Below are 19,646 nucleotides of genomic sequence, written 5' to 3'. Positions count from 1 at the left end.
TTCGTAAATATACAATTTTAAGATCGTGTGCTCATGTACCTCCTGAGATGATATCAGCCTGAGCAGAGTTCTGTTGAGGTAGATCTGCTCCTGCAGCTCCTCCGAGGGGAAGAACGTCCCTTTACCCGGGACGCCTCCAGGCTGCATTGCCGAAAAGGTGACGTTGAGGATGGAGCCTTGCACGTCTGTGTCGTTTTGGATGTTGAACACAAACACTGACTCCCGTTTGGTGGAGAGCACAGCCGCTACGCCCTCGAGGAAGAGGCTGAGCAGGGGAGAGAGGAAGCGCTCCTGGGACATGTTCTCCAGACGCACGGTGATGCTGTTGGTCAGCATGTCGTCAGTGATGATGGTGACGCGCAGCGTGCAGCGGCCCACAACAGTATGGAGACCATCTGGAGGAAAGACAGTAGATTCACCGTTACACACCTCATAAACCTTTTAGATAACAAGACATAGATGAAAAGAAAAGAGATTATAGGGTAAAAATAAACTGAACAGGCTGATACAAAAGCACAAAGACGGGTGACGTATTCTTAGACATGAGACCAGCTTTCATTAAGATGAGTGCTGAGATACCGTGCATACCAAGAAACCAGAACAGTCAACAGCAACACACTGCTGGAAGCCAAGCATGTTCCCAAGGTTTCAAAGGAGTAAAAGAAGGGAAAGTTGTGAATATAATCATAGACCTGTTGTACTATGCTGTTTTAATTATGTGTAAATAGAGTCTTTCTTTACCTATTTCCTTACTACTATCATGTTACAATAAGACTTGTATTTCCTGCCTGAGCTGATAATGGCTTAACTGCCATTATCCCACTGTATTCAACACAACAAATGTGGAGATGCATGAAAGCGGTTTTTAATTAAATATCTGTTCAATGTAGAACAAGCGAAATGTGAGCATCCTCGCTAGCAGACGATCCGTGTGATAGAAATGTACTATAATGGTACAACAAATAGAGAAAAAAAAGGCAAAGCCATCCAAAGAAAACCTCCTAAAACCTAGAGGAGCAAAAAAGAGCCGTTAATGCTCGACACTAAACGTTACACCTTCATACAACTATTGGTCACTTTCAAGCCTGAACATGGCTTTAAACTGATTGTATGCAAATTGCTTTCCCTTCACAGCTTTAACCCACATATGTTAAACCTGATTCTGTCTCTTCTGCTTCTCTGTGTTCTCTACTGTGCAGCTTAACAGCTTGACTTGTTTACCGTGTAACACTTTTCCTACTAGATTAAATTAAGTAGTTGCCAGTTGGTGCGGATTCTGTGTGATTCCATCCTCGGGTGGGAGTAATTGGATCAGTCTAGGATTTCTGCCCCTGGGGAGGTCTGGGTCTGGTTCTTATACCTTCTTCTGCACTACTGTACGCTCTGGTGCCTATGGAGGGAAGCAGAAGGCTATAGGCTGCACAAGCGTGAAATACAGCTGACAACAGGTGGTGAGGCCAGATGAAATTGGCAGGGGGTATAATACTGTTCAAGCAGGGGCAGGGAGATGGGTCAGGTTGCACAGCTTTGCCGCACCATATCGAGCACTTGAGTGTGTGGTGTATCCCAGTGTGTAGGTTCAGGGGTGAAAGAGTCACGGTGGAGGTTCGACCACAGGTGCCCTGTCAGTCTCATGACACACATGAGGTCACTCCTCAGGACCTCACACTCTCCTCGCACAAACACAGACGCACCGTCAATCAGAGCAAGGGTGCGGACAGGCCCGCTCGTCAGGCTAGCCTCGTGCTAACGTCAATCCAGACTGGAGGTCAACTCCAACAGCGTCAGGATGGATAACCCACAAAGGGAGGTAACATGAGGGTCAGCCGGTTGAGTAAAGCCAAGCTACTGCAGTGACAAATAAAGGTGGGTGGGACGAAGAGTGACAAAAGGCACACGTGCAAATTTAGACGCACATTAACAAGTCACTCTGCAGGACGGTGACATTAAGCAGCTGCTGTGGTGTGTTCGGCTGCTGTAATGGAGGTTTTCATTAAACACACTGCTAACAGACGGATCTGCTGGCTACTGTCTTACACTCTGTGTCTGGCAATACAATGGCATTCCTGAGGCTGCCAGAGATTCTTCAGCTCCTTGGTTTAAACACATACAGATACAAAATATCCTGCATGGAGTTACACTGTATATGCAATCAATACAATTCTGCTTTGATGGCTCATGCCCACTTTATTTCACACTAAAAAACAAACTGAAAGCAATGGCAGCGTACGGCTTATACACACTGACTGACATGAGACTTCAACACCGACGCTACAAGCCAAGTTATTTCTTGACTAAATAAACTATTGCAGATTAGCACTCGGGCACAGTCAGCGCTCTATGATTTACAGTCCTCACCTCCCAAAGTGATGTGCACAGCTGAGACAGTGTGACTGGCACAGGACGGCGGGGGAACCATTGGTGTGAAAGACCAAGAAGCACTAAAGGGCGCTGTTGGAGACCAGCACTGGATCCAAAGATGTTGGAGCGTGACGGAAATGATCACTCAGTCATGGAAAGATGTGAAATAGAATTAATGAGGCAGCCAAACACAAGGGGAGAGCTGGGAAACCTGATTGAGATCGCATCGGCGATGCAGTCGTGTGTTTTCACCTAAGCATACGGCGAGAAGAGAGAGGGCAGTATCTGTGACCTCAAAAGTGACTGTCTGACCAAGAATCTAATAGAATAACATTGTTCATATTTTAGCTTTGACACATTTTTACAAGACACTTGCTTGTTTTCTTTCTCTCTCCGGGGGCAACTCCATCCAACATTATTTATAGAGCCCACCAGCTGCTCTCATGGGATGACACACACATGTAGAGGATGGGCTGAACCATGGAACGGGTGTGTCACAGACAGACGCCATGGAAAAGAGAATTCTGTGTGTGTAAGCATGTTATCACACACACACACACACACACACACACACACACACACACACACACACACCTGCCAACCACAGATGAGCACAAACGGACGCACAGGTTTAAAAGGACTTATTGCTACTGAGAGTTTTTTCATAGATGACCCTCCAAGTAAAAACAAGAGGTGGGGGCATCAAAGCTGCGCCGTAATCTGACCATGTTTGATATAGCACGGGTGAATCATTCATTAACTACACACACACTGCCTTATCTCTATTACCTGGCACATTCAGTATCTCCGCTGTTGATATAACACAAGCATTACAGCACTTTTACAGCCTAACAGCACTAATAAATGAGTATCAATGTGAATACATTTGCACGATTGAACACAGTAATTGGAGACTAATAGCTCAGTCATCATTGTGGTTTGGATTTGTTGCGCTGCGAGGTAGATTAGATATCACGGGCCACACGGTTTGATTCCGTCTGTGTATGTGCTGGAGGCAGCGGAGGTGATAAGAGCTGTTAATGAGCTGTGAAGCAAAACGCACCAATGACACGCCCGTGTTTGTGTCTGAGGACAAGTGACCACACACAAGTACGGACACACGAAAAGCTCATACATTTGTCTGGCAGCTGTCTGTGTGCCTCCCTGGTTATGGAGCTCTCTCTCTCTCTCTCTCTCTCTCTCTCTCTCTCTCTGAAACAGTCCCACACACACACCACGCACACAGGTGTCTACGGACAGCTGTCATCATAAGCTACAATACACACAGCTTTCAACAACACAAAAATAAACACACACACACACACAGTCATATATATACACACATTATATGCCTAAATTACATTAAAGTCTATGTGGTTGTGTTAAGAAATACATGTAAGAAAAATGTTATTATATAATAGCACATTTTAAATTGCACCTAGAGCATATTCAAAGACTGGCAATCATTCCACATATTTACTTATAATAAAAAAGTATTCGAAATATAATTGTCACAAAATAATCATGAAACATTTAACTTTTTTATAGAGCAAACATTTCCTTTATGAATTTGCATATACTTGTTGTAAAGAGACACAGTCGACTTCAACTCTGGTGGCCGCGCCCCCCCAACCCCCATCCCCAACCCCCTGGTGTAAAATAAACAGCAGTGTTTGGTCAGTTAGTGACAGGGAGGGTCAGTAAAACAACAGCAAACCAACGTGACATCTGCAGCTGCGGCAGGTTTCACACAAGTGTCAAACCCACCACAGAGACACACTTCACCGCGTTTTACACACAAAGAAAGATCAACCCATACAACACTAAAGAGAGCTGAAATCTAGAGCCTATACATGTATAATTGAAAACAACAAACCGGTTCCATTTCTTTTCTTTTTATTAACTCTTTCCGGATTTTCATTCTTTTCTTATTTTTTGCCGTAAAATGATCTACAAAAAGTTTTCCTAGTGTAAATACCGTCCAGTAACGGACGGCCTTTCGTCCATCCTGCTGACATTTGTCACAACTAAAGAGAATAGTAATTGATAGCTCTAAATGTTACAAGCTCAAGGGGAGGCCTGACATTATGAAAGCAGGAAGCCTTTAGGACAGGGCATTGTTAAAAAAAGAATATCTGCCATTTTTTCTCGCCCCGCAACACTTTTTACAGCACAGTTACAGTTTTACAGCAGAGCAGCCAATTAAAAACTCTCGTCAAAATCCCTCAGAGGAGAACTCTCTCCCGCTCTTCCTCCCTTTCTTTTCCCCTTTCTCCCACTGTCTCTCTGGTTCTCCTATAAAAGAGAAGGTTTCAAATATTTGAACCATTACAAAGGCAGTGAGATGGGTGGCCTCCACCCAATCACTGGTTAGAGATTTAAACTTAAGCTCCTCCTTGTTGTACACACCTGAACACCTCTGGCCTATCAGGAAGAGAGAAACACACAAAGCTTTGGAAGTGATCACACACTCTCTCACACACGCACACAATGAACAATGTAATCTCGCAACATCTCTACTCTTCCCGTGTTTTCTTCTCCCTTTCCAACACCAATTAAAATTTCCCAGTGTTGTCCCATGTTTGTGGTATAATTTTTAACTGAGTCCAATATCATGCCACGTCTCATCTCCTTTTCTCTTCTATTCTCTCATGGCAACCAGCGCTGACATCAGATCCTGTATCAGCCGCCTGCAGACACACTGACTGACATCCTGTGCACTGGGAGCGGAGGGAAATCACCGGGCAAAAATCACACCGAGGCGAACGCAATCGAAGCACCATCAATCAAAAGATGCCAAAGTCAGCTCTGCAGATACAGAAAGACGAACAGGAAAAAGGAGATAAGCAAGAGCAGGAAATGATTAGAGAAACGTCTCGGAGACTGGATGGGACAAAACTAGGGGTGCATTTTAAAAAGTAGAAAATATCCATATCCCCCACGACTCGGACAAGGTCATTCAATTTACCTGGAAAATATAAGACTAGCTTTATCTAGCACAACTAACAAAATGTGTTCAAATGATGATATAGAGCATCTGCCTATTGTGGGACCTGCCAAACTTTGGTATATGGACAGCACTTCTTCTATCATACACTGTTGCCACAGCTGTGAGGAGCAATATGGGGATCAGTATCTTGCCCAAGGACACTTCAAAATGCAGACCGGAGGAGCCGGGGATCGTACCACCAAATTGGTTAGTGGACAACCCTCTCTTCCCACTGAGCCTTGTCACCCCTGCTGGATATAAAAAATAAAGAAAGATATAATGACCGCCTGGGCCATTCACTCTGTATTTCTGCTTTCAACCTTAAGGCACAGATGGGATATAGTGGGTGTGATATATAGCAGGTATTAATATGTTGTAAATATCATCAACTCTAATACAATGAAAAGATAATTCTTATGGAATAATTGCAGTTTATGCATTAATAGACATCTGGGGCTAAACGTGAAGTCGAAATCAGCTTCCTCCTCTTTTAAAAAGAAAACACTCACTATTCTTTCTTGGGCATGATATCAGAACAGCTCAGAATTATAATGTTTCCTATGATAAAGAGTGTGTTTTAATTCTTCAGGTATAACAATGACACAGTGGTAATTCAAATGCAAACACAGGCTAACCAGGAGTAGATCATTAACCACAGGAATGCCAGAGGCAGTAGGTTAACAGAAACAGACCACAGAGAGAGATTTATATACGCAAAGAAAGAAATACAGGAGACCATGACTCCTGCTGTATTTTATATCATGACTACTTAGAATTGCGTTTTTCACATCGAAGGGGGAGTTATTCCAGCAGTGACGATATGATTTCTTCTGGAGTAACAAAGCCAAAAGTTGAGGCTGTTGCACAAGTGCGGTCACGGCCAAGGACAGCTTCGCTATCACTGTAATCGCAGCTTCACACGAAAACTGACAGAGCCACGACTCTGCTCCACAGCAACTGTCGGCTTACACTCAGCACCAGAGAGCTTCTATCTGCTGTCACTCATCTGCTCCTTCCTCTGTGTGTGTGTGTGTGTGTGTGTGTGTGTGTGTGTGTGTGTGTGTGTGTGGTGTGTGTGTGTGTGTGTGTGTGTGTGTGTGTGTGTGTGTGTTGTGTTCTCGATCTGGAAGCACTCAGATAAAAACCCTCTCATCTCCTTCCACAAGCTGTCGGCCATATTTTCCACAGGTATGCATGCCCGTGTGTCCGTCTGATCAAAGGGCTGAGGAGAGATGGGGGCTGAGATTTGAACACTTACACAGACACGTGCAGATAAATTTTGACGGACGTGAAGTCCACTTGGCTGTCAGACACCAGGGTGAAATCTGGACATGGAGGGAATCTATGGACTTAGAGGATGGCAGACGAAGCAGATTCTACACTGTACATTATTTAATATGCATCATGAGTAAGAGGGAGTAAAAAGAACAATAAACAACTGGAAGGAGACGCGTGTATGAGAAATTGTGTATTTCACTCATGTCCTGTAGTGTACTGTGGTGGCAGAGTTGCCAATTGTGTGTGCATGTGTGACCATATATTATCTCACACACACAGACACACACACACACATTCACATAAAGACACAGCTGCTGCGGTCTATTATCCACCCCTCCACCTCTTCTTCACTTCCACTCTTCACCCTCCTCTCACTGCAGTGACCACACTAGGCAGGCACACAGAAACGACTCCATTCCCCCCAGCAGTGAGTGGTGGACATGAGGGGAGGAGTGTGGGCGAGGGTGTTCGGCTGGGTGGGTGCATGCTTGTCAGAAGGATAACATCCCGACTACAGCTGGAGAACAGGTGGGATTACACGCAGACGCGCTGACTAGACCAGGATCAGCGAATGAAGCAATCAAACAGCCCTTTGAACGAACAGGTGGGACGACAGTGTGCCGAGCAGAAGTAAGAGACTGAAGTGTTCGTTTTAAAAATCACAAAACTGCTTTTCTTCAGCTGTAAAAGAACAACCAAATGCTCCATGAAACAGATTTCCAGTCAAATCAGCCATAAAATACGATTTTATTACATTTATGCTGATGCTTTTCTTCACTTACACATCACCAGGAACCCTTTCAGCAGTATATTAAAAAACACAGGTTCCTCATTTATTAGAATGGGAGTGTTGCATTGGTTTAGTTCTGCTGTTCACTCTACTGCTGTTCTTAATACAACTTCCAGCACATTGCAACACAATCTCAGTAAAGCCCATTAAGTGTGATGATGTTGTTCTTGTACTAGGGTTTCGATACTCAAACTGAGCCCGGACAGAAAAATGCATCATGCACCACACTCTATTGTAAGCAGCTATTTTGATTACAACATTTTTTTGTCCAGCACGGTAGTCAACTCTCATTTGCATCGGAAATGTTGCACTGTTTACACTTGGAGCGAGAAACCATCCACACACTGGGATGTCACACTTTGAAACCTCTCGCTCTTGGCACACGAGGGAGTTCGGAAGCTTACGCCGCCGCATCAACTTCTCCTCCGCCTTCACCTTGAAGCAGAATGGACTTTCACAAGCCGTCCACAAGTGCCCTTAGTGGCTGTGCTTAAGCAGAGCACTCAGGGGCATCGAGCACCGGGGGCCAAAAACCGACCCGGCTTGAATATCTATGTCCCATTTAGGATCCCTGGGAGAGAGGGGTGAGAAGAATAGAGGCACTGTTGCTGCCCAGACAATGCGAACGAAGCCCGGATGAGGAGGCCAGACAATGCCAAACGAGCCCAAATGAACGCAGGGCTTGTTTTGGTGCCTGAGGGCTGACTGGCGTTAGTGCACATGTTAGCTCATCGCCCACCTGACGACTGCCAATGAAGGTAATTAATCACCAAGATCTTGGAGGGAGCTTGATCGGTTAAGTGCAGATGTGGACATGAGATTGAAAGCAGAGGGAGAAAAAAGGGCATCAGGGCTTGTTGTTGTGACACGGTTACCAATGATACTATCAGCAGCTGGCGGTGTACATCACATTCTGGTGTTTAACAAGCTGGAGACGACACCCTCGGGACAGAGATGAGTAGGAATGGGAAGGTGGGGAGTGAGAAACTGCATTAAGCCAAAAAACCTGGGTAAATCACTGAGAAATAAATTCTTTGTCGATTAAATTAGTGTCATGTGATGCACAAACCTAATTCTAACATTGCAGTGCGACGCATCACTTGCATTGTACAGGATCGGGCCTTGAGAAAGCACCAGCACATGTATCACGTACCATTAGCTCTCTAAATATAAAAGCCATCAGAGGCACTATCAAATCTCAACACTGGTTTCGTAATTGATTTTAAAACACTGTTAAATCCACTTAGCTGTTCCACTCCAGCACTTTGGGATCTCTGACTTTTAGCTGTGTCAGCCCTCGCTCTCTCTCTCTCTCTTCTAATATCTGTCGTCCTCCCTCCTGAGCCGACTAATCAAGTTAAAGCCCTCCACTTCCTCTTATTAAAGGTTCAAAGGTCACGGCTTCCAGGTGTCGCCTGGCTCTGTTTTCAGCCGATGACGGAATGGCAAAAAAAAAAACTTTAGGCTAAAATAAGTGCCAAGTTTTAACCCCACACCGTCTGAAGGTAAATTAACGAGACAGAATAATTATCCAGGAACAGCTCCTCTGTCTTGTTTGACAACTGAGAGACAGTTTAATTGAAGACCTCTATTGCTAAATGTAATTTAACCGTCACTTATATTTTATCATTCAAAGATCTGGTGGTAGAAGGGTCATCCAGTTTCCTCAAAAGACCTTCAACTGATACCATGATTTTTTTTTAGTCCAATTTGTAATTCAATAACTGCAGCTATATGTTTTTTTATAGGTGGATGTCGTTCATTGTTTCTCTCAAATTGGAGGGAAAGACGGGCGAAATGGAAGAAAGGATGGCAAAGATAAGTGGAACGAGTGAGGGAGTTGTTTAACAGAAACTTGGAGACAAATACATGAGATGAGAGATTGAGTTGTACAGAGATCAGGTGAGGCAAAGACCACATTTCTACTCCAGCACAAGTCCAGACTTGTAATGTAATTCACCTCCAGGTAGCCATTAGCCCCTGACATCATGTAAAAACTAGAGTGAGCATCATTATGACCTGTCAGAGCGGCATGATGAAAAGAAGAAGAAGAAGAAGAAGAAGAAGAAGAAGAAGAAGAAGAAGAAGAAGAAGAAGAAGAAAACTATGAGTGATTTCATGCCTGACCTATTTGTTTTCATAGTTCAGACAAACTGATTTTGATTCATTGGTTTGTTGACATAAAAGCTGTCAACCAATCTCGACTTCAGTTGAATCTGGTGCAGCTCATTTGTGGTGTAAAAACAAAGCAAACAAGGTACTGGATTTTATGACGGCATATCTGTGATTAGGAAAATTCCGGGATCCACCCCCTCTTTCCTGGTTTATACCACATTCTTCCACTGAATTTTGTGGCAATCTGTTACCTGCTGACAAACAATCAAACCAATAAACAGGGGCAAAAACATAACCTCCTTGGTGGAGTTGGTAATTCTGCTGATTATCAGAACTTTCAAGGAATGAGCTTTATTTTTTCTAAATACTTGAAGTTATTTGCACAAATAACATGATATACTTAAAGACAAAGTTTGCCAAGGAGGTGTAAGGGAAATAAATGTCAATAACATGTTTCTACAAAACAAAATTCTTATTTTCAAGTTCAGGGGATTTTTCTGAGGTGTGTTTTACTTTTGTGCTCAAAAAATGAGAGGCTATACCTGTCCTACATATGCATTAACAGACTACGCTGAAAAACTAACTGTAGTATCACTATGGTGTTTAGGCCTTTCAGCGTGTGTATGTGTGTGTGTGTGTGTGTGTGTGTGTGTGTGTGTGTGTGTGTGTGTGTGTGTGTGTGTGTGTGGTCAGCTCATTAGTATTAGCATTATTAGATCTTTTCAAAGTCCTCGTTCAAAAGATCACAGAAAGGTGAAGAGTCAAACGGGCCATCCTCGAGTTCGTAGGATGGAATCAATCAACTTTAACTCCGGAATGCACCCACATGCACACAAACACACATACACACTATCTTGTGGCGATTCAGCCTTCAGTTGCTCATGCTCTGCTGTTCCGCACACACACAAACACATGTACATATGCACACACTGCTCCTCCTTTCCAACCATCGTCAGTATTGATCCCGTTTGATAAGCTAACAGTGGACAAATAGCTGGAGCGGTGGGAGGGCACACTGATCAAAAGCCTCCTCACAGGTCGGCCTGCACCGCTCTCTTAAGAGCTACCCAGCCATGAATGGCCTAATAGGACCCGAGTATCCATTACAGTGACACTGGATCCTCTCTTTCTCTCTGCCTCTGTCGTTAGCTCCTGCTCATCCTGGATTCTTGATTTTACTTTTATTACCAAAACTTTATTGGTGTTGTAAAAAGATTAAAATTTGAACTGCCAAAAACAAAAGGTGGACATAGCTACATAAAATGAATGAGGTGAATGATGAAAGAAATCGTTTAAATATAACCATCAACTGAATTGGAACTAATTTTGAATGGAAATTCCTGACTTTCTGTTTTCGTTCCTTTTCGTTCTCCATCTCATTCCAACTCTCTCTACTTTCCTCCGTCTCTTTCTTTCGGAGGAGGTGTCGGGTTACAGTTATTGTTGGCGCTGGTAACAGATAAATAGGGTGCCTAGTTACCGGCCAACGCACGATTGGCTCTTTTCAACAAAGCAGGTTGGTGTGTGTGTGTTATTGGGGAAAGGAGGAGGGGTGTCACCCTGGGAAACCATGAGACTTGTGTCAATTTAAATAGAGTCAGGCAAGTCTTCAAGACGTGTGTGTGTGTGTGTGTGTGTGTGTGTGTGTGTGTGTGTGTGTGTGTGTGTGTGTGTGTGTGTGTGTGTGTGTGTGTGTGTGTGTGTGTGTGTGTGTGTGCACGCATGGGAGAACACTCAAGTGTGTGGATGTGGATACGTGCGAACATGGAGTTGTTTTCGTCGTCTGCGCTGGGACAAAGCTTGGGAGACACTGACCCTAACAACACCCCCTGAACAGCCCGCCGACACCTGCTGAATGCCCCCTGAATACCCCCGTCCTTGCCTCCTCCCCCCGCTGGCATTGAAGGGGCACTCTGCCAAACTCCGCCCCCTTTACACAGACATAGGCCGCCTAAGTCAAGGGACAGTTGGGTAAGAACGATCCCACCCAGAAGAGTCCAACAGTAATTGTCCTTCTTAGACTGAAAACAATATATTTGATTTACATTTTGGCACAAAAACAATTGTTTTTGAAGTATTTCTTATTTTCTCTCCCCTTATTTCACTCATCATCATCGTCATCATCAATCAACTAATTGTTTCAGCTCCGCAATAATATAATAAGAAGAATTTTTGGAGATGATTAAATGTTTTTTAAAAGATGGTTACATGCAATGTAAACAGGCAGAGACTTTAACTGCCTGATGCATTCAGAATACATCAAATCACTATAACTAAATAGGAACAACTGACAATGTATTGCTAATAAGTTGTTGATCTTTTAAGTGTTGGGCAGACTTTCATGTTAAATTAAGATGTTACAGGACATCCTCCCGTGTTTTGTTCAAGTGCCCCTCAGCAAGTGGCAAGTGTGCCGGTTACATGGTGAGCTAAAAGAAGAGAATACCCGCCATGCCTCACTTTAGGTCCTCTGTCAGCTCCAAGCAAGCCAGGAAAAAGCTAATCAAACTCCACAGAATAGTGACTTTTGCAGAAGCAGGTTGCTATAATTGTTAGTTTTCGTTCCTAATTAGACACGGTAAAACTCCCCAGCCACCTCTGCCTTTGTTCTCCTGTCGAGAATTCCATGCCTGGAGGCTCGCTTTCAGACCTGCTGTCAACTTCAGGAAGTCTAGAGAAACACTATAAATTGTTAATGTATTAGGCGGATCTGTGGGGCTGTCAGGGGAAGAGCGAAACCCGACAATTATCAGAAGACACAAATGCTGAGCGAGCAGAGTTATATACACACTGGGGTTTGTAAACTGTCTTCAGAGATGTTTTCTTTAATAAATGAGGTGTCCTCAACTGAGCAGAGAGGTGTCGATCGCCACAGTCGTGTTCCTCAACACTTTCATTGAATAAAATCCTGTTTTGATGCTGTTTTAAGTCGCAAAAATGGATATTCAGCATATTTACTTGCTTAAGTTACCTCCAGTGTTGCTGTGGGCAAAAACTGAGACTATATTCCAGGGGTTTTAAAAACTGGGAGGGAGGGGGAGGCCCAGCGACAGACATGAGGCAAAGATAATGTCTGAAGTACAAGGGACAGGTGCATTGTGGTGCTCTGAAATCAACTTTAAATACAACAAACTCTGAAAAGTTGAAAGTTGAAAATGTTGAAGTTGACTGACTGGTGACACACTACATGATCTTTCTCCAGAAGAAACCCGTGACTGATCTGCTCTCGAATTGCATCTTTGGATAGTTCACACATAGCAATCGACGAATCGAACACCGATTTGGTTCCGATCTGGGGCTTTTCTCAGAAATTCCGGCTAAAAACCGTGCAGCTTGAACTGGGCATTAGTTATAGTAGATTGGCCAACTTATCAATGATATAAACAGTTGCAGCAGAGGCAGAGGTGCACAGCTAACTGAGAGAATTCAAATGATCACATAATCACCAACAATGCTGTCATAACAAATCTGCACACGTGTGCATGAGACTCGTATTTTTATATTAAATGTGACATTACGTTTTCCTCGGATACAATTATCTCTGAGGTCGATGGCAAAAAAATGTCAGAAATGGAACAATCGGGTGAAACAAATCACCAATATCAGTTCTAATTGTTGTGTTGTAGTCCCAAGTTCCATACATGATTCAGATTGAATGTGTACACCTGTAGATTATCTGACCTTTAAGACTGTTTTAACTTCTTAATCCTAAATGTGAATGGATTTACAGTGTTTTCTTAGATTCTCGGAAGGCTGAGAATACATCTATTAATCGCTCCCACCTCTAGTTGTAACATATGTAGTGTATCAGCTGTTCATGCACAGTGGGCCAGTTGGTCGACCAGCCAAACATTTGCTCAATCAATGAGTCATTCATTAAACGAGTCAGCCCGGCAGCCAGTCAAGCGGTCAAATTTATTGATTCATTCATGCATTCAGTCCATCAGTTAGTCACCAAGCAATCCAGCCTGTAGCTTGAAACAATGCTGATACAGACACAGATGTCTGGGCGCTCGCACAGACGTCTCAGACTCAACCAGGCTCAAAGCCCACCAGGAGCTGCTGGCTGCCAGATGACCTCTTGATGTTTCTATCCTCCTCTGGCCCTTTGCCGTCAGCGATTCAGGCTGGACGAGCCACAACTGAAACATTTTATTCTCTCTCCCTTTCTCTGATTTAAAAGGTTGCAGAAAGATTGTAAAGGGGCAGCTCAGGTGCATTTCACAAAGGCCGTTTGTGCTCCACATGTTTTTTTTCGTGTGTCTGGGTTTTATGGGCCCTTAACTGGGTTTTTAATGGTTGGGGCTTTCATCTCGTTAATCTCCAGGGATCTTAGTAATTCGCTAAGGTTTGTGTTCCTTTGAAAGAAGAAAAATCCATACTATTTTTAGTTTTAACAAAACTAGTGCAAATATGCAGCTTTCTTTAAACGTGGGTAAACTTTACTTCGACACAAGTTATAGGAATGAATGGCAATAGCTGAAGACAAAATCCAGATGTTAGTGGCTTCAGAGAGATAGCTACTGCAAAAATAAAATAAAGTAACAGCAAAGAAGCTTTTAAATAAAGTGGGTAACGTCCCATTTACAAGACTAAAAGCAAAAAAGTAGATGGCTGTGATGGGGGTTGTAGAGGAGGAGGAAGAAAGGGTAGAAAACAGTGGTGTAACAAAGCAGTACGGTTGAGCGGAGGGGAATAATTCCTTCTCACCGGGAGTTTCTTTGAAGTCAGAAAAGGAGGGAATGTGAGGGTAAAACAGGGAGATGACCCCCCACCTCTTCCCACTATCCTCTCCCCTTCCTTCCTTTCTTCCCTCCTCCTTATTTCTCACTTTACTCCCTTCTTCTCATGGCTTATCGCAGCAAGACCCTCCATCCTCTCGCTCTGTATCTGTCTCTTCCTTCATCCTCTGTTTACCCCTCTCCTTCTCCCCTCCTCTTCTCCTCCTGAGGGTCAGCTAAATGTCACTGTATTGTGCTCACTGACATGGCTGACAAGAATGGTGCGTGGTAATGAGTCAGCTTCAAGGAAGAAAAGGAGGGAGGCAGCGAGACGGATCAGTTTCTGTCAACCTACTAGGTGCTTTCTGGTGAATCTCGATGTAGTTCAAGTTCTGTTTGGCAATGCACTTTCCTAAAAGTGGCGACAGTTAATATTTTTATATAACTAATTATCTAGTTTAACAGTGTTTGCTCCTATTGCCAATTGTTGATACATTCGGTAAGAACTTTTATTGAAAGCCATTCAATTCTTGTTAGTTATTCCAATTCAGACCTGATTAAGACCAATAAACTACCTCCAATATACAGATCGACAGAAAACCAATCAACAGCAGCTATGCTAATAAATGATGGTGCCTTTGAGAAAATTTTCAAGCAGAAGTGCCAAAATAAATCCACTAGTTCCAGCTTTGCAGTTATTTTTTGCACCTTTTCTGATTGTGGTCTGACAATACCCTGATTATTGTTGGATTTTGAAAAGAAAGCTAATTCAAGATGTCTTCTTTAATTGACTTCAGGACACGTATCTAAACAAAACAATTATATGAATAAATTTGTAATGATAGGAAGTCACACTTAACACCACGGATGTTGCATAATCCATTAAAAATCTAAGCATTGGCAAAGTAGTATTACTGGCCGGTGGACAAGTGTTACATACCCACAGTTTTAGCATGTGTGGTCTCACTGATTCTCACCATTCCTGACAAATTGACAACATTCCTAACTTAAATCAAGGTAGTTATTACTGTCAGCGTGTCGTATAGCATTACTAACTTCTTATTCTAATGGGGGCAGTAGCGCCATGTTCAATCTTCCGACTAAAAACTCTCATTTACTTTTCTCCTCCCTGTTTCGCAATCATGCTAAAGATATTAATACTCAAATAAGCAGTTATCACTATACAAAACATACAAACATTTGTCTGGTCTTGGTCCAACCAGCTTTAACAATTCAGATGTGTTTCTTGTCACCTTAAATTACTGCGTCTCCCTCTTTAGCGCTCTGCTCATGAAGGGGCATTTATTAGGGTGGGGAAACACTGAAGTATATTTTCGGCTCAACCTGCAGGTACACGCCCCAACATCACACAGCTATTGGCGCGACCCCCAGAGAGACAAATTTTAATAGTTCCATAAATTACTGTCTAAACCTCAATCAATCACAAAACGGGAATATTTCTGCTCAAAAAAAAAGGAAGGCTACTGAAGTTGGGAGATAAGTTACGACATGCAGGAAAGAAAAGGAACAAGGTCACTAGAATAAGACTAAGGACTAACAGGTCCACTGGATATGTATGCTAAAGGTTTTATTAGGTGCCTCGGTTAATTCTCTACATTGGTAATCTGCTCATTTTATGCATCTGTTTTGAGGTGTATTTTAAGATCTATTGGCAAAAGCTGAACACATGCGCCATGAAGGTGCACTTGCATGATTGCATACACACATTTATGGGCAAATCTTGGTCAAATTACAAGGATGTTTCTTGATTTAGCTTGCAGGTGAAGTCATTCCTGTGGTGCAGGCTGGAATGTGGAGACTATTAAGTAGGAAGAGAAATCTGGGAGAGACATCCAAAACATAACGCCAAGTACAGCACAAACGAGTGTGAGTTCTCTATTGGGGGGGATCATCCCCTGGAGACGATGAATGTCTGTACGAACTTTCAATCAATCCAATAGCTTTTCATTAATGCGTTGGAACACCTTAGCAACTAATGGACAACCCAACATTCCCAGAGCCATGCTGCTGGCACAGCTAAAAATAAACAGCTGATAAATAGTGTTATATAGGATGAACAGTACTAAACAACACACAGAATTTGCAGAAAAAGAGTAATAGTGTACAAACTGCAATAAAGGACAGTTCCGCTTACACACTGCCAGAGGTATGCCTGTGTTTGATGCCTTCCTACAACTACTGTCATCGCTTTAGTAATAATAGACCATTTCCACTTAATCAGCCCTGCAGCCCTCTGGACCCCACTGACTGAATGAGTGACTACAGAGAGCAGGTATGGATGTGAACACAAGGGTGGTTGTGTGTTGTGTTCATACATGTGAATGTGTGTGTGGGGTGATAATCTCCACAGTGAACCAATATCCCCCCGAAGCAAAACCACAACAACTAACCACAGCTCTCCTCTGTAATTTTATGGATACTGTCTTACAACACTGACTCATATTTGTGTGTCCCCTATGCACAGTGTGTAGGGGAGAGTCCCGCCATAAACACACAGATGGTGTGTGTGTGTGTGTTTTAAAGTTTCAATATGTCTTCGTCAACCTTGAAACACACCTTAAAGAGTAAATAAGTGTGGTCACACTTCAAGCAACACAAATAGAAGTAGGGGAAATCTATTCATTTCCTATAGAGCTGAGCACTCGAGGAACTCTGGTTCGATTGGTTGGATACTTAGCAAGCAAAAACGTGTTCTGTCATGAACAGCCAATCACATTTCCCATGTTCTTTAAAAGCCTTCACAGTACGTCGTTTTTTTGTCAAACAACACGCTGACCTGCAGGTGACAGGAATGTATGAATCAGTCTGTTTAAAGGAAAAACATGACATTTGGGGAAATATGCCTATTTATTTTGTACTCAGTGTTAGATGAGAAGATCGACAACTTTCCTAAAGCATCTGTCCAATTAATAAGAAGCTACAGCCTGCAGACCAATCGCTTTGCTTAGCATTAAACTGGACCACATTATACTGTTTCTCTTCCATACTTGCTGAAGTGTAAAAAATATATAAACCGTGACTCTTGCTACCTTTGGACTGACCCAGATTAGCTGTTTCCCTGAGGTAAGGTAGACCAAGTAACTATTATTACTGGAAAATCCCCTTTTTTCTTGATTCTTCAAAATAATGTCCATCACAGGTTCTCAGAGCCGGTGGTGATGTTTTCAAACTGCATATTTTGCCCAACTTGCAGTTGAAACACCTAAAATATTTGGAAGAAGACATTGGGGAAATCACATTAAAGAATTTGGAAGCACTGTTTCTTTTTGTTATTTTGCTTGAAAAACGAGAAATGTTGCATCAAAAGTTGAAATGAAAAACAGATCATGTGACGAATCCATTTTAGCTCTTCTCTGTGTATATATATTTCATGACTGTGTTTATCCGCACAGAAAAGTAAACGTAATTTTTTCCATTTGCATTCAACAAAGCTTGTTATCCAACCTAATAAGAGCAGTAGCCAGCTAATCTCCAGCACCAGTGGAATGTTATATACAAGTATAGGTTTGTGTGTATACGTAGTGATGAATGTGTTCGATGGCACCAGTATGCAGGAGCATGCCAGGCATGAGGAGCCAGCTGTCAGCCCTGTACCCTCAGTAAGGAGAGCGTAAGCACTGGAGTCTGGAGCTGAACCGACTCATTCCTCACATCACACACATTGGTGGGACACGAAGGGGCCTCTCTCGGGCCCCAGGGTTTCACGGCTCAGATGTATGACCAATTCCTCAAAGCCGCCGCGACCACCAAGCACCGAATACCTCAGAAAGCGGCCCACTGCAAAGAAGAAGCACTAAGAGGTCACTCCGCCATTTCCAGACTTTATTGAGGGCTTACGAAGATCATTTCATTGATATACATATTTTAAATTAGGGTTCACATTAAAAAACACAACATGATCATATGTTGTCCCACAAAAAGAAACATGTGGAATTGTGGCTAAAAGCAAACTGAAAACAACTGGATTGTGACAAACCTTCCAGAGCCTTTAAATGTACTCAACCTAACACTGGTCCAAATAATAATGGGTTCCCACTGAAACTCTTAAGTCCCTGTTGAAATGCCTTGTCCTGTGAGCCCATTATAACCCGTGTGACTCTTAACACGCTGAGACCAGCACTTCACACCTAAAACACAAAGCTGCTCACTGGCTCTTTGGAAAGGCAATCAGCATTTAAAGGCAGAAACATATCCACACTTTTAACATGTTAAAACAGAGCAGGGGTAATGTATCCCCCAACAGAAAAAAGTTCCCAGGTACAGGAAGATAAAAATGCAAATGAAAGCCTGACTCTTGAATGTCAGCACTGTGAACTTTTTGTTTGTCTGAAACCATGGGCGTGGTCGCGTCAGCCTGAAATGCGAATGGTCTACCTGCTGCTGGCTTCACCTCCGCTCTCTGCTGCACAGTTAAGTTAAAGGAAAACATCCACGTAGTCTGTAAACCATTATTCTGATGTGTAAATCATTATTTTGGACCAACCATTAACAGATTTCATGAGGTTTGATATTTAAATGTGTAAACCATGAGCGCGCCGAATACTTTGCATGCAATTAGAATGAAAAGAACTACATCTGGCTATTAAGTGAAAATGTGCTAATAAAAATTTTATGAGGAAACGTTGCACAACTAAATGATCATTTATGGCTGCAAGGTAAATCAATAGCAGTGCTGTTTGCATGGGCAAATACCAGCCGTTAGAGCGGAAGATAGGACTCACTGTGCAAACAACTCCGAATCAATCACACAAACAATGAGGCTTAATGGAAGAGAGGAAATCATCTGCCAATGTAAAAGCATCCACTCCTATAAATGTCCTTGTTTGTTTCCCTGTCTTAAGGCCCTTGTAAACATGCAGCTTTACAGTAAACCTGATTGTAATTTTAAATGTCACAGAAGAACACCGGCACACTGACTCCAATCAGTTTCAATCTTCATCAGATCTGAACGCCATGTTCATTCTATTTTCAAGTGCGTTACTGAAATGAATATCCAGCAAAATTGATCACAGCAGGTGAGCAAACAGGTTTTAACGGTTTATGCCTGTACACTGTCAAACATTGTGAAACAGGCAGTTGTATTAGCTTTGAAGTAAAGGATGAATCAGATAAGAAAATTATTCACTGTGAGAAAAGTCAAAAATCCATCACTGACGCCACCTGTGAGGGATCAGAAAACACATGTCTTCTTTCATATCGACCTTTCAACTTACAGCTGTTCTTCAGTAGTAGTACTACTTCTCGCACACCAGGTACCAAATACCATGTGAGCATTTCAACTCTCTAAAGCTGTTTTCAGACATAAGCTCCAAATGATGTATGAAAATTGGGTTTGGACAAAGACCGCATGAGGAATCAGGTCCCGTGGTCT

General features: G+C 42.8%; 1 protein-coding gene across 4 annotated transcripts in view; it reads right to left on the bottom strand.

Annotated features, from left to right (window-relative positions):
* celsr1a (cadherin EGF LAG seven-pass G-type receptor 1a) overlaps positions 1–19,646 on the bottom strand; it is a 90,189-nt gene that overhangs the window by 53,562 nt on the left and 16,981 nt on the right. For all 4 annotated transcript variants that reach the window (XM_035147308.2, XM_035147307.2, XM_035147309.2 and 1 more), the window contains exon 2: positions 40–395. In XM_035147308.2, the coding sequence (XP_035003199.2) occupies positions 40–395 (356 nt within the window). The remainder of the gene's footprint in view (positions 1–39; positions 396–19,646) is intronic.

Source organism: Hippoglossus stenolepis, chromosome 22 (assembly GCF_022539355.2).
Source record: "Hippoglossus stenolepis isolate QCI-W04-F060 chromosome 22, HSTE1.2, whole genome shotgun sequence".
NCBI lineage: Eukaryota > Metazoa > Chordata > Actinopteri > Pleuronectiformes > Pleuronectidae > Hippoglossus > Hippoglossus stenolepis.
The sequence above is the reverse complement of the archived record's forward strand: the minus strand, read 5'-3'. Positions and strand labels throughout refer to the sequence as shown.